Source organism: Callorhinus ursinus, unplaced genomic scaffold (genome assembly GCF_003265705.2).
Source record: "Callorhinus ursinus isolate GAN/ISIS: 27379988/994484 unplaced genomic scaffold, GSC_fseal_2.0 scaffold74, whole genome shotgun sequence".
Taxonomy (NCBI): Eukaryota; Metazoa; Chordata; class Mammalia; order Carnivora; family Otariidae; genus Callorhinus; species Callorhinus ursinus.
Genome location: NW_027397136.1, coordinates 3,482,146 through 3,496,146, shown reverse-complemented (window position 1 = coordinate 3,496,146; position 14,001 = coordinate 3,482,146). Strand labels below are relative to the sequence as shown.

Here is a 14,001-nt window from a genome sequence, read left to right as displayed (position 1 = left end):
AATCAGTTTTCCTGGATCCCACTTATTTTTATAATTATTACATCTTTACTTATTTTAGAGAGTGTGCGTGCCACCCAGCCACCCGAATACTATATGTCTTTAGAAAAATCCCAGATTCTAGTATGAATTCACTCTGCTTTCAGCTCAGGTCATGTTCCCAGGGTTCTGGGACTGAGCCCTACATTGGGCTCCCTGCTCAGTGGGGAGTCGGCTTCTCACTCTGCCCCTCCCCCTGGCTCGGTGGGCATGTGCATCGGGGCACGCGCTCTCTCTCTCTCCCAAATAAATAAATAAAATCTTTAAAGACAAACTAACACTGGGTGCCTGAGTGGCTCAGTCAGTTAAGCATCCGACTCTTGATTTCGGCTCAGGTCATGATCTCAGGATCATTGAGATCCAGCCGCACATCAGGTTCCATGCTCAGCACAGAGTGTGCCTAAGATTCTCTCTCTCCCTCTACCTCTGCCCCTCCCCCCATTCATGCTTGTGTGCTCTCACTCTCTCTCTCTAAAATAAATAAATAAAATCTTTTAAAAAAAGTAAAAAAGATATTCAAAGTATTTCATTATCGCATATAAAAAGAAAGCTGTGAAATCTTTAATGAAATATGATCTCCAAAGGATAAGTATTAATTACTACAACTATCACTTAAAATACTTACACTCTGGTTAAACAAAGATAATACAGATAATAAATAATATGGAGTATTATTATATACACTAGATAATAAAGAATTTGTCAAAACCAGTATATAATGGTTTACTGAAAACAGAAGGCTATTTTAATAGGCAGCTATACATAAAGTATGATTAATATTTAAAACACCTCTTTCTTACCAAAGAAATGCTATTCCCTTCAGAATATAAATTCTAATCTGGCTAGAAGATGAAATAATCTTTTGCTTCCAGTTATAAAAGATATGTTGTGTTTCTAATGAAAAGCTAACATAACCTTAAAATAAAAACACTAAAAGACACAGTAAGACTCACAGGCACACCATGCTCCATCAGTACATTGGGGTTCATGATGGTGACTAACTGATGCAGGAGATCAGGCTGGGATTCAAATAACTCAGGAGCCAGCTCCCTCATCACCTCCTCCAGTTGTTCGGCAGCATGAGATGGCACACCATACCATGTCTTTGGCTCCCCCCTAGCAAAAAGAAATAACTGTTTAGCTAGGTGAGCATGGTACCAATGAGGCCAGGGTCTCTCATTCAAATCCTCTAAACTATAATTAATTTTATCTTGTTCCATGGTCACAGATTATATACCCCGAATCTTGGCAAATCAACTCATAAATCTGTTCATAACAGGAGGTAAGGCAAAGTATATAAATAGGTAAATACATACTTATCACTATTATTAGAATTAATTCAATTCTAAATCAATTAATTTAATTAATTCAATTAATGCAATTCAAAGCACATGAACTCTTTTAAGGTGGATCACTAAATAGTTTCTTCAAAACGGAAAGACACTATATGAAAAATAAGCATCATTCCAAAGAATATTGACATACTACCTTGTTTCCCAAGTATACTGGACATTCAATTATTCCCACAATGCTCAAAGTTGAAGTCAACACTCTGTAGAATACCTTTTCATTAAATTCATTAAGTTGGATTTTACTATCCAAAAAACTAAGGCAAGGATAGAAATTGTTGAAACCTTGAAAAGAGTTCTATCTACAAATCCTAAGGATCAAAAACTTGACATCATTAATGCACTAGACTTTAGTGGACTAGAGTTCATTTATGATACTAAGTTGTACTCCTAGGAAATGGATTTAGTGAGTCATGCTATTTATAAAATAGCTGAATTCCCTAATCCAAATACAATCCACTGCTGTCTCCAACAGAACTTACTGCAACAATGAGAATGCTCTATGTCTGTGCTGGCCAAGACATAGGGCCCTAGTCACCAGTGACCATAAATCACTTGAAATGTTTCCTGTAACTGGGGAAGTACATTTTTAATTTTACTTAATCTTAACTAATTTAAATAACCAAATGTAGCTAGTATTACACAGCACAGTGATGAAGCAGAGAAATAAAATCACTATAGTTTTCTAGTACTACATAGTGTGATTTGAATAGTATCATCCAAATGGAGAAATATCATTTAATTGATATTACAATAATGGACAAGGAACTGGACAAGTAAATAAAAGCTGTGGGGGAGACACAAAAAAAATTCAGCCAAAGAATTTAATGAATATGCATATAACAGGCATTTTTAGGGAAAATGTTATTAAAAAGAAAAAAATCATTTAATAATTTCCAACTTCCAATTTCTAAACCTAAAGGTTTAGTCAGATCTTAATTATACATACTTTTTAAAATTATACATCCTTTAAAATCCTACCTTGCAAATCAAAAGATGTATCAAAGTAATTTTCATGTATACCAAATTAAGTATCATTTGGTCTAAAACTCCAGGCTCCACTGCATGTTGCATGCACATACTTTAAAATGGAAGGTGTCTGAAATGTATATACCCTTAGGACCTTCTATACTTCTCAATATATTATCCTACTTTGGGTAGGAAATACTTTTAAATTCAGTTCTTGCTAATATATCACCTAGTATCATTATAACTTTAAAAGGTTCCTAAGCATGTAACAAAGATCATACATACCAGTGTAAGTAGTTGATGGAATAACTCCAGTGATCTTCAATGTGCCAGCAGAAAGAAGAGAAACACATTCCTACATAGAGCCATGGCACTTTCATACCAGAGATGTCTACATTAATATGTGCAAGAACAGACTGCTCTAGGACAGGCATATTATTCAAATTCCAACCAGAAAGCGCATATTCCTATCAAGAAAAAAAAAGATGTAAATGCAAGATCAGAAATCACAAGTGCCCAAGAGAAATTTCAAGGGAGTCTTAAAAAAACAAGTAAAAATTGTATATAATATTTAAAATAATCTAGTCCATCTGTGCTCTTTGCAACACATAACTCATATACCTATTTAATCCTATCTCCTGTGTAAGTGGTATTCATATTTCCCTTTAATTATTTCAGATACCTCTGGTTTATTCTGAAGCATATAAGCATTTTTACACTACTCCTCCCTAGCTTACTAGTAAAATAATGTGAGACTCATTTTAATAGGTCAGTATTATATTTCTATTTTACCCTCAGTAGTGTAACTTCCCAAAATGTTTACCACTGTATTTACAGAATGGTGTCAGATACTATGATAACAAAAAATAGTAAGACACATAATCCTGCATTTATGTCAACACCAAAGACTAAGATGATGCAGAAAGTCACCACTACCACCCTCACTACAAACACATCTAGAAATATTAGATAAATTATAATAATAAAAACATGTTTCATAGATGAACTCAAAAGAAAAAACAATTTCCAGTTTCCAGAAACAAAGAAAGGAACGAAAGGCAGAATGAAAAAGGAAAGCTACTGTCTTGAGTTTTCACTGAGGTTTCTAACTGGTTGTTAAGAACCAAGTTGCAAAAACCTACCCCTGAAGCCATATGAAGTAAAGCCTTAAAGTGCTTATCATCCTTCTGAAGAGCAGTTCTCAAAGTGGAGTCTAGGGAACCTAAGACTATTTCAGGGAATCTGCAAAGTCAAACTATTTTCATAATAACTGTAAGATGTTATTTGCCTTTTTTACTCTCGTTCTTGCAGGAACATAGTGTGAGTTTTCCAGAGGATACAGGATATGTGACATCACAACAGACTGACAACAGACTGAATGCAGAAACAGATAGAAGAATCCAACTGCCTTCTATTAGGAGGTTGGTAACTGCTGAACCTGGATGCCAGGTACTGAGGGAAGGAGGGAAATTCCTTATTATGTATACTTTTATACATTTGAAACTTTCTATAATACAGAGTTTAAAAAATAAAACCTGCAAAGTAAGGGGTTTAACAGCCAACAGCAAAGCTGAAGAGAGAATGTGTCAACTAGAATTCAGATTTGAAAGTATCATCCATAATGTAGCACAAAAAAAATGAAAACTCTATGTGTGATTAAGAGTCGCAGAGGATAGAATAGGTAGGTCCAGCAGAGGTTTAAGTAAGAATTCCATTAAGAAATAAAGACATATGATTCATACCCTCAATAGGCTTTTTAAAAATAAGGCTTTCAGGGGTGCCTGGGTGGCTCAGTCGATTAAATGTCTGCCTTCAGCTTAGGTCATGATCTCGGGGTCCTGGGATTGAGCCCCACATCGGGCCCCCTGCTCAGAGGGGTCTGCATCTCCCTCTCCCTCTGCCTCTCCCCCTGCTTGTGCTCTTTCACTTTCTCTCTCAAATAAATAAAATCTTTTAAAAAATAAAAAAATAAAACTTTCAGTTGTTTTATATTTTAAGATTTTATTATTTGAGAGAAAGATAGAGCAAGCAAGAGAGTGCTCATGAGCAGGGGAAGGGGCAGAAGGAGCAGCAGACTCCCCGCAGAGCACAGAGCCTGACTCAGGGCTCAATCCCAGGACCCTGAGATCATGACCTGATCCGAAGTCAGACACTTAACCAACTGAGCCACCCAGGCGCCCCAAAAGGCTTTCAAAAATTACTACTCAATATGTTTTTTAGTTGGTCAGCTGGTTGTCTGAAAACATAATGAGCCAGTTGAAGAGATAAGGCCTACATACAAAAAGTTTCAAGACAAGGCTGTATAGGGGCGCCTGAATGGTTCAGTTGGTTAAGCGTCTGCCTTCAGCTCAGGTCATGATCTCAGGGTCCTGGGCCCCTGCTCAGCCGGGGGTCTACTTCTTCCTCTTCCTCTGCCCCTTGCCATGCTTGTGCTCTGTCTCCTGCTTTCTCTCTCTCTCAAATGAATAAATAAAATCTTAAAAAAAAAAAAGACAAAGCTGCATATATTAACCTCCAAATACAGATAAAAGAGCAATCTCTTTAGTTCTTCAGGATGGGTTTGCATCATTAACAAAACTTCATAGAGGGGCGCCTGGGTGGCTCAGTCGTTAAGCGTCTGCCTTCGGCTTAGGTCATGATCCCAGGGTCCTGGGATCGAGCCCCGCATCAGGCTCCCTGCTCAGCGGGAAGCCTGCTTCTCCCTCTCCCACTCCCCGTGCTTGTATTCCTTCTCTAGCTTTCTCTGTCAAATAAATAAATAAAATCTTAAAAAAAAGAAAAAAAAAAAAACTTCATAGAAAAGGAAGAACTCCAGTACAGCTTGGAAAAAACAGATTAAGCTCTGACAGTAAATAACAGAGACACCAAAAATATACTGTTCTGTCTGGTGAAGGGCAAGAGTAGAATAGTCACACTCAGAAATACAGGAAATAAGATTAGAAAAGAAGAATCTTGGACCTTTAATCTTACATTTCAAACTAAGAAGCTTGGATTTTATCCTATACTCAGAAGGGAAATAAAACAGAATTTGAAAAATGGAGTAATATAAACATAGTATCTTAAGTATTTTTAAACTTTTATGAAAAATTTCAAACATAAACAGAAGTAGACAGAACTGCATACTGAACTCCCAAAGACCTTTCAACCTTAACACTTTAAATAAAGGAATATATAAAAAAGACTACAGAGAAAAGCAGTACGAAAATGGTTAACATAACAGGCCTAAGATTGCAAAAAGTCTGCTCAAAGTTCTGTCAGCTGGCATATGCAAACTTAACATGATAACAGTTCCCTACACTAATACAGAGTGATTCACAATGCCTAGGATGTACAATGTGGTTTATATACACTTGCTTTCCTTCTGGGAGTCTGGGATTTTAGTATGTGTTAAGTAGAGGATGCCTATGTCACCAGCCTCCAATAAAAACCTTGAGCCTCTAATGAGCTTCCCTGGTAGGCAATACTTCATACATATTGTCAATTTGATACTAATGCATCCTGTGTAACTCCACTGGGAGAGGACTCTTGGAAGCTTCTACCTGGTTTTCTCTGGACTTGGACCATGGATCTTTTCCCTTTGCTGATTTTGCTTTGCATTCTCTTTCACTATAATAAATCATAGCCATGAGTCCTCCCAGAAAAATCACTGAACCTGGAGATGGTCTTAGGGACTCCCAACACAAGTGGTCATTATGTAAGACCATGGCAAGCATCCCAACATGATGTGATAGGACCTAGACAAGGATGGTGGCAGTGGGTATGAAAAATAAGGCAATCCTACAGAAAAATAATGAAAAGTGAATTAACAGGATTTAGTCAAGGATTTAATATGGAGCAAAGACAAGAAGAAAAAAAATGTTCCCAAGGTTTCAAGTCCTATGCCTCTTTTTATTTCTCAGAAGCCCTGTTGGTAGACCACATAAGACTATATACATTAACTTCGGAAGTACTTTTCCAGTTAACTACGATACCAGAGAAATATGCTATCAGATATCAAGAGCTAACCCATACAGAAGTTCAATATAAATGTACAACTCCTGGTGAAAAGCTAGCAGTTATCTGCTATTCTAATACAGTAACTTTCAGAGAGGAGTAATGAACTGATATAAATATATTTAAAAAGTCTGAAGGCTTTTTTTTTTTAAAGATTTATTTGAGAGAGAAAGAGAATATGTGGGGGAGGGAGGCAGAGAGAGAATCCTTAAGCCGACAGTCCACTGGGCGCAGAGCACAACTCACGAGTTGATCTCACCACCCGGAGATCATGACCCAAGCTGAAACCAAGATTCAGCTGCTCAACTGAATAAGTCACCCAGGCGCCCCTAAAAAGTCTGAAAGTTTTATACACATTGTCTAATTAGTCCTTAAAATCCCTTTATAATAAACAGGTTCTCTCATTCTGTCTTAAAATACAAAAACAATATCCTGAGAAAAACATTATTGCTTAGAAAATGAAGAGCAAATCCATGACCCAATCTAGAAAAAAAGGCTGTATCACCTGTCTCTGCATACTATAGTTTGTTACAATCCAGCATTTCTCCACATCCTTACAAGAAGGTGAACTGAGCAAAAGCAGGAGTAGATAAATGAATATTCATTCAAAACTCAAACATGGAGGATTATTTATATTATTAATATTAATCACTTAGGTTTGACACTGAAAATAGTCTTTAAAAACTCTATGACCTTGTCTCTAAGATTAGAAGATATAAATACCCATTCAAGAACAACTTAAAAATTCAAAACAGAGGGGCGCCTGGGTGGCTCAGTCGTTAAGCATCTGCCTTTGGCTCAGGTCATGATACCGGGGTCCTGGGATCCAGCCCCGTGTCGGGCTCCCTGCTCTGCGGGAGCCTGCTTCCCCCTCCCGGAGTCCCCCTGCTTGTGTTCCCTCTCTCACTGTGTCTCTCTCTGTCAAATAAATAAATAAAATCTTAAAAAAAAAATTCAAAACAAATAAAATTCAGAAAAAGGCAAGAGCTATATAATGAAATCTCTTCCCAATAATTTGATAACTGCCTACCATTTGGCAATGGAAAGGTATAAAGAAACTCAGATTGATGCACCTCTTTATACTTATATAAATCAGCTTTAATTCAGTGAAACAAACCATCCCTATATAATTTGTTCACCATCTATTGTAATCATTCTTTCTCCCTTAGTAAAACCCAGTACGTATTCTCTAATCTATATTATCCTAACCTGATTATTGTAACCTGTACTCCATCTTCACAGAGAGAAAAAAGTCAATTAACGAGGCTAAAATAATAAAAAAACCCAAAAGACACTCACAACTTTTGATCATAAAAACAAACCAAAATGAAAATTTCACTCCGCACATATTAAGTGCTCAGTTATTGGTTGGAATAATACACAGTGAGATGGTACTGTGAATAAACTGGGTAGGTAATGCTATAAGGAATTAGAATGGACTGGATAGGGCCTGAAGGGATTCAAAAACAAAAAACAAAAAAGGTTAAGTCAGGTACAGACCACGTACGTAGTATATTCCATTTCTGTTTAAAAGGAATATGTAAGGGACACCTGGGTGGCTCAGTCAGTTAAGTGTCCAACTCTTGATTTCAGCTCAGGTCATGATCTCAGGGTTGTGAGATTGGAGCCCCCCATCAGGCTCCACGCACAGCAGGCAGTCTGCTTGAGATTCTCTCTGTCCCTTCCCTCTCCGTGCGCTCTCTAAATAAATAAGTCTTTTAAAAAAATAAAAAAACAAGTAAATAAAGAAGAGTATGTAATTTTGTATGTGTGATATATAAATGTTTGTATAGATATACTATATCTGGAAGGATGCACTAGAAAGTAAAATAGGGTCTTCCTCTGTCACACTAGAGATTTGGGTAGGAGGGAGACTTTTTTTTAAGATTTTTTAAGTAAGTATTTGAGAGAGAGAGAGTGCAAGCAGTGGGGTGGGGGAAGGGCAGAGGGAGAGGGAGCTGAGCAGGGAGCCCGACGCAAGGCTCAATCCCAGGACCCCAAGATCATGACCTGAGCCAAAGGCAGACGCTTAACTTAACCAAATGAGCCACCCAGATGTGCCAGAAGGGAGACTTTTAATCGTAAAGAATTTCAAGCACTGGTAATATGAAGAGGTTGGGCAATTCCTCCACAGAAAACAAAGATAAATCTGGACAAAATTACCAAAACAACCATTTCAAGGCACTAGAAATCAACAAAAGGAAAAAAAAATTGAGAAGCATTTACTGCTGAAAGACTAAAGGAAGGCTGAATAAAAAACATTTCCAAATAAGCAAAGACTGAAAGAATTCATTGCTTAGGAGATCCACACTACAGATAAAAGCAGTCCTCCAGGGTGAAAGAAACGAACACAAAAGGTAACTCGGATCCCACAGGAATAAATGAAGAGCATCAGAAATGATAAACTTGTGAGTAAAAATGTAACAGGGTATATGTGTGTTTTTTTCTTTTCTCTTAATGTTTTTTAAAAGTAAAATGGTTTAAAGTAATAATTATATTGCTATGTTGTAATTATACAATATATAAAGATAGACAAAAAAGAAAGCAGGAAATAAAGAGACACTGTTTCAAAGTTGTTACAGTCACCAGAATTAAGTCAATATTAACATGAAGAAGACTGCACAGAGATGTACACTGTCAATAAAACCATTAAAAAAAAAAGATGCATATTATAATTCTTAAAACCACTAAATAACTAAAAAAATATACAGCCAAACAAAAAAAATCTGGAAAAATTAAAATGGTATTATGAAAAATATCTGTTTAACACCAAAAAAAGGCCACAAAGGAGAGTTGGAGGAACAAAACATACGAGACATACAAAATCACAAAACGGCAGACATAAGTCAACGATATCAATAATATTAAATGTAAATGGACTAAATAACTCCAATCAAAAGGCAACCCTCAGACAAGATTTTAAAAAAGCAAATCCAATCATATGCTGCCTACAAAAGACATACTTTACATCCTAAGATATAAACAACTTCAAATTAAAAGAATGGAAAAAGATATACCTTACAAACAGTTACCTTAAGAGAACTGGAGTGGCTGGCTATACTTTTAACTGTATATCCTATCGCACTATGTAACCTTTTCTTCTGTTTTTAACCATGTGTTGGTTAAACCTTTTTGAAGGTTTTATTTATTTATTTGAGAGAGACAGAGAGTGTGAGAAAGAGCATAAGAGAGAGAGATCACGAGCACAGGGAAGGGTAGAGGGAGAAGCAGACTCCCTGCAGAGCAGGGAGCTCGATGCAGGACTTGATCCCAGGACCCTGGCAGATGCTTAACCAACTGAGCCACCCAGGCGCCCTCATGTGTAACTCCTTTAATAGGAAATAAATTTTTTTTAAGATTTTATTTATTTACTTGAAAGAGAGAGAATGAGAGAGAGAGAGAACACATGGGGGGGGTGGTCAGAGGGAGCAGCAGACTCCCTGCTGAGCAGGGAGCCTGATGTGGGACTCAATCCCGGGACTCCAGGATCATGACCTGAGCTGAAGGCAGTCGCCTAACCAACTGAGCCACCCAGGCACCCAGGAAATAAAACTCTTAATCATTGCCAATTATAGAGGAAAAGAAAAAGTAAAAAGGACCAAAATAATGAGAAAAAGAAATGAATAATCATCTTAATTCAGCTTTGTAAATAGAGGCCATCTCCAATATGACAGGACTTCATTGTATGTTACAGTTTAAACATATTTGAGGGGCGCCTGGGTGGCTCAGTCGTTAAGCGTCTGCCTTCGGCTCAGGTCATGATCCCAGGGTCCTGGGATCGAGCCCCGTATCGGGTCCCTGCTCCGCGGGAGGCCTGCCTCTCCCTCTCCCACTCCCCCTGCTTGCGTTCCCTCTCTCGCTGTATCTCTCTCTGTCAAGTAAATAAAATCTTTTAAAAATAAATAAATAAATAAATAAACATATGTGAAAACCTACCTGCTCAGTTACTGAAAGAAACTTAATTTTGGACCTATCAATGAAATGTAATTTTTTTTAAAAATTCTTAAATCACCTTATAGATTCTCAAACAGAAAGAGCTAGGCAAAATTCTTTTAACTGGAATAATAGTTTTAAACTAATTAAATTGGTTTTAAAATGCAAAGTTAAATTTAAAAAAAATTTTTTTTTATAAAAGCAAAGTTTGAGTGATAGTACAAAGCTCCCAAAGAAGGAGGCGACCCAAAAGGGTTGCCCTAAAGTTAAATTTTTTAAAGATACTTTGAATATATTGTTTTTAAAACTGAAAATTATTTATAACATCCAAATCCTATATATTTAATATTTTAAATGAAAGTAAACCCTTAAGATTAGATTATAGAAAGGTAGCTTTCTACTAAGCAAAGGCTAAATCAACTTGAAGTAAGTTTCAAGTACTACTATCTGCTCTGCACCTCTTCTTCTGGCAGCATCTTTCTCCGACCATCCTTTACAGGAAATCCACTTCCAAAGTCTTTTGAGGAGATATCAGCTCCATACTCTACAATAACATCTTCTTCAATGCTGCTCACCAGCCGCCAGAATTCCTTTTCTACTAGTTCTGTAGGAACCATCTATACAGGGAAAACAAAGATTACAGATTACTCACTATAACCATAAACTTCTAAAACATAATATGCAGGTCAAGTGAACACAAACCCATGATAAAATGAAAAAATCTTATTTCCAGAGCTGAAAAGACCAGGGTCCACTATGCTTTTCCCACTAAGGCTAGGGAAAAGCTAAAGACAAACTAGATGTTTAGAAAAACATAATAAACTTGCACTGCCTTTTTGTGTAAGCTATTTCCTAGCTAAGAAATGTACACATGACCCATCAAGCACATCAAAGAGGAAAAAGGAAATGCAAAAATTCAAGGCTACATTTTAACAGGTCTGGCAAATTTTTTGGATAGGGATTTTAAAAAGCCCAAGATCCCCTAGGAAAAGAAGCAAACTTCATATTACAAATAACAAAAGGAGCAACTGCCACATACTTCATGCTTTTCTATAAAAGATTACTCACGCAAGGCTAATAAACAATTCAAAGATCAAAGGAAATTTCTCAACAGAAGAGTACACACTGCCACATTAGTGAGTGAAAGATACAGAAACAGATACCAGGCCCCTCAATCTTTAATATTCTATCATCTTTTTCATGCTGTCCCTGTTTTCCACAAAATGATGAAAGCAAACCAAAAGCTTTAGACTCAGATAAATCTTCATACCTCCCCAAACTGACCTAAATGACAGATACTCACATGAACTGGCATATTGAAGTAATCAGACTTAAAATTATCTGCCATCTCTCCAAAGCTCTGAAGTGTATACTCTCGTACAGCTTGTTCAAATCCAAAGGCCTCTCGAGGTTTATTACATTCCTAAGAAGAAGAAATACCTAAGATTAATTCACTGAAAATGAACTAACAAAATATTAAAGCTCTTGGTATTACCTTCTTTGATCATTTCCCTAGGTGAAGCAAATCCAATCAACCTTAGACAGCAAAACAAGTATTAACTACTTGCAATATAGAATCAGGAAATAATGTTCTAGAACCTCAACTACATTTTCACAGCCTTCCATAAGGAAGGTGGTAATGAGACAGCTTCAGACTCTGGAGTTGATATTAAGCTCTGGCACCAAGACAAACACCAGGAGAACTACTGACATGCAATCAAGCCTAGGGATGCCTATCATTCTGTTTCTCAGTGGATTTAGCTAGAGAGAAAATAAATGTTTATGGATGAAGGAAATATAATAGATAAAGGAATATCCACTGGATTGCAAGAATATCTAGCCACAGGAATGGTTGTTTCACACCATCAATCACCCTGACCAGTATTTTAACACAAATCCTCAGAGCAGAACTGCTTCTGAATCATCTCACCTTGAGAATAATAATAACTCAAAGCTCTGAATACACCTATACACAGCCCAGCCAAGTCGTTCCCTTCCATGTCCTATCACAGTATTTTGTTAAAATAAATAAACAGGGGCGCCTGGCTCAGTCATTAAGCATCTGCCTTCGGCTCAGGTCATGATCCCAGCATCCTGGGATCGAGTCCCACAACGGGCTCCCTGCTCGGCAGGAAGCCTGCTTCTCCCTCTCCCACTCCCCCTGCTTGTGTTCCTGCTCTCGCTATCTCTGTCTCTGTCAAATAAATAAATCTTTAAAAAATAAAAAAAAATTTAAAAAATAAAATAAGTAAACAGATTAGGTATTTCAGGCCAATAATGTCTTTGTAATCTTTCAATAAGAATAATCCAGTATAGGGCGCCTGGGTGGCTCAGTTGGTTAAGCGACTGCCTTCGGCTCAGGTCATGATCCTGGAGTCCCGGGATCGAGTCCCGCATCGGGCTCCCTGTTCAGCGGGGAGTCTGCTTCTCCCTCTGACCCTCTTCCCTCTCATGCTCTCTCTCTCTCATTCTCTCTCTCTCAAATAAATAAACAAAATTTAAAAAAAAAAGAATAATCCAGTATAATCAAGTAAAAATTAAACAAGCTAGATACCATCAGTTTATCTGGTAACATGAAAACTGGATGCATAAATCCTAAGTTCTAGAGCTTCACATCTTTTACATTTCTTTTAATTTTAAAAAGACAAATAACCTACAGTTTTTCTTCATTTTTCTTATTTTCCAAGAATACTAACGTTCTGAATAAAAGTATCATTCATCTTCAGCAATAAACAGAATTATCTAACCCATAGTCAAAAAAAGAACTTTTGAAAGGTAAGCTGCCACAATACAATTACTATATTTTCATTCAATATTGCTCTTAAACAAATCCCAGAGGTTTTTTTTAAGATTTTATTTATTTTTTTATTTTTATTTATTTATTTTTTTAAGATTTTATTTATTTATTCATGAGAGACAGAGAGAGAGAGAGAAGCAGAGGGAGAAGCAGGCTCCCAAGGAGCAGGGAGCCCGATGCGGGACTTGATCCCAGGACCCTGGGATTATGACCTGAGCCGAAGGCAGACGCTTAACCGTCTGAGCCACCCAGGCGCCCTTTTATTTATTTTTTTATAGAGAGAGACACAGTGAGAGAGGGAACACAAGCAGGAGGAGTGTGAGAGGGAGAAGCAGGCTTCCCGCTGAGCAGGGAGGCGGACATGGGGCTCGATCCCCCTGGGATCATGACCTGGCTCAGCTTAATGACTGAGCCACCCAGGCACCCCAATCCCAGAGATTTTAAACATTGAAGAACAAAGCCAAGAGCTTTTGAGAATGGGTTTACTGTATGTGTGTATGTGAACATCACTGCTGTTAATTAAATAAGGATCTGTAAAGGTTAGGCTTGTACCTCAGCAACACATTTAGGACACCTCCAGTCTCCTTTGGGCACATCAGGTAGTGGGGGAATTAAACAGAATGTATGATAGCTGTCATCACATCCATCACACAAAAGCAATTTATCTTCATTATTTCCCCGACCACAAAACATACAAACATAGAGATCAACCTGTTAGAAAACAAACAAGATAAAATAAAAGTCTATTTTCTATAATAATAATATTAAATTTTTACCAGGAACTCCTTAATTGAAACAAAATAATGTACACTAAAAGTACACATAACTTAAATCCTGAATATTTTTTAAATGATTGTATTTAGACAAGTTTTCATAAAACTTCCTCAATTTCCTCAGTGCTTCTACAGGCAAGTTAATAAAAGC

At 37.1% G+C, this 14,001-nt stretch overlaps 1 protein-coding gene across 1 annotated transcript in view; it reads right to left on the bottom strand.

Moving 5' to 3' along the window:
- The window catches only part of KDM5A (lysine demethylase 5A), a 94,309-nt gene that overhangs the window by 57,688 nt on the left and 22,620 nt on the right, over positions 1-14,001 (bottom strand). The window contains exons 8-12 of the mRNA XM_025851972.2: positions 13,630-13,788; positions 11,584-11,703; positions 10,739-10,897; positions 2,640-2,821; positions 990-1,152 (exon numbers count right to left, since the gene is read on the bottom strand). Coding sequence (XP_025707757.1) covers positions 990-1,152; positions 2,640-2,821; positions 10,739-10,897; positions 11,584-11,703; positions 13,630-13,788 — 783 coding nt within the window. The remainder of the gene's footprint in view (positions 1-989; positions 1,153-2,639; positions 2,822-10,738; positions 10,898-11,583; positions 11,704-13,629; positions 13,789-14,001) is intronic.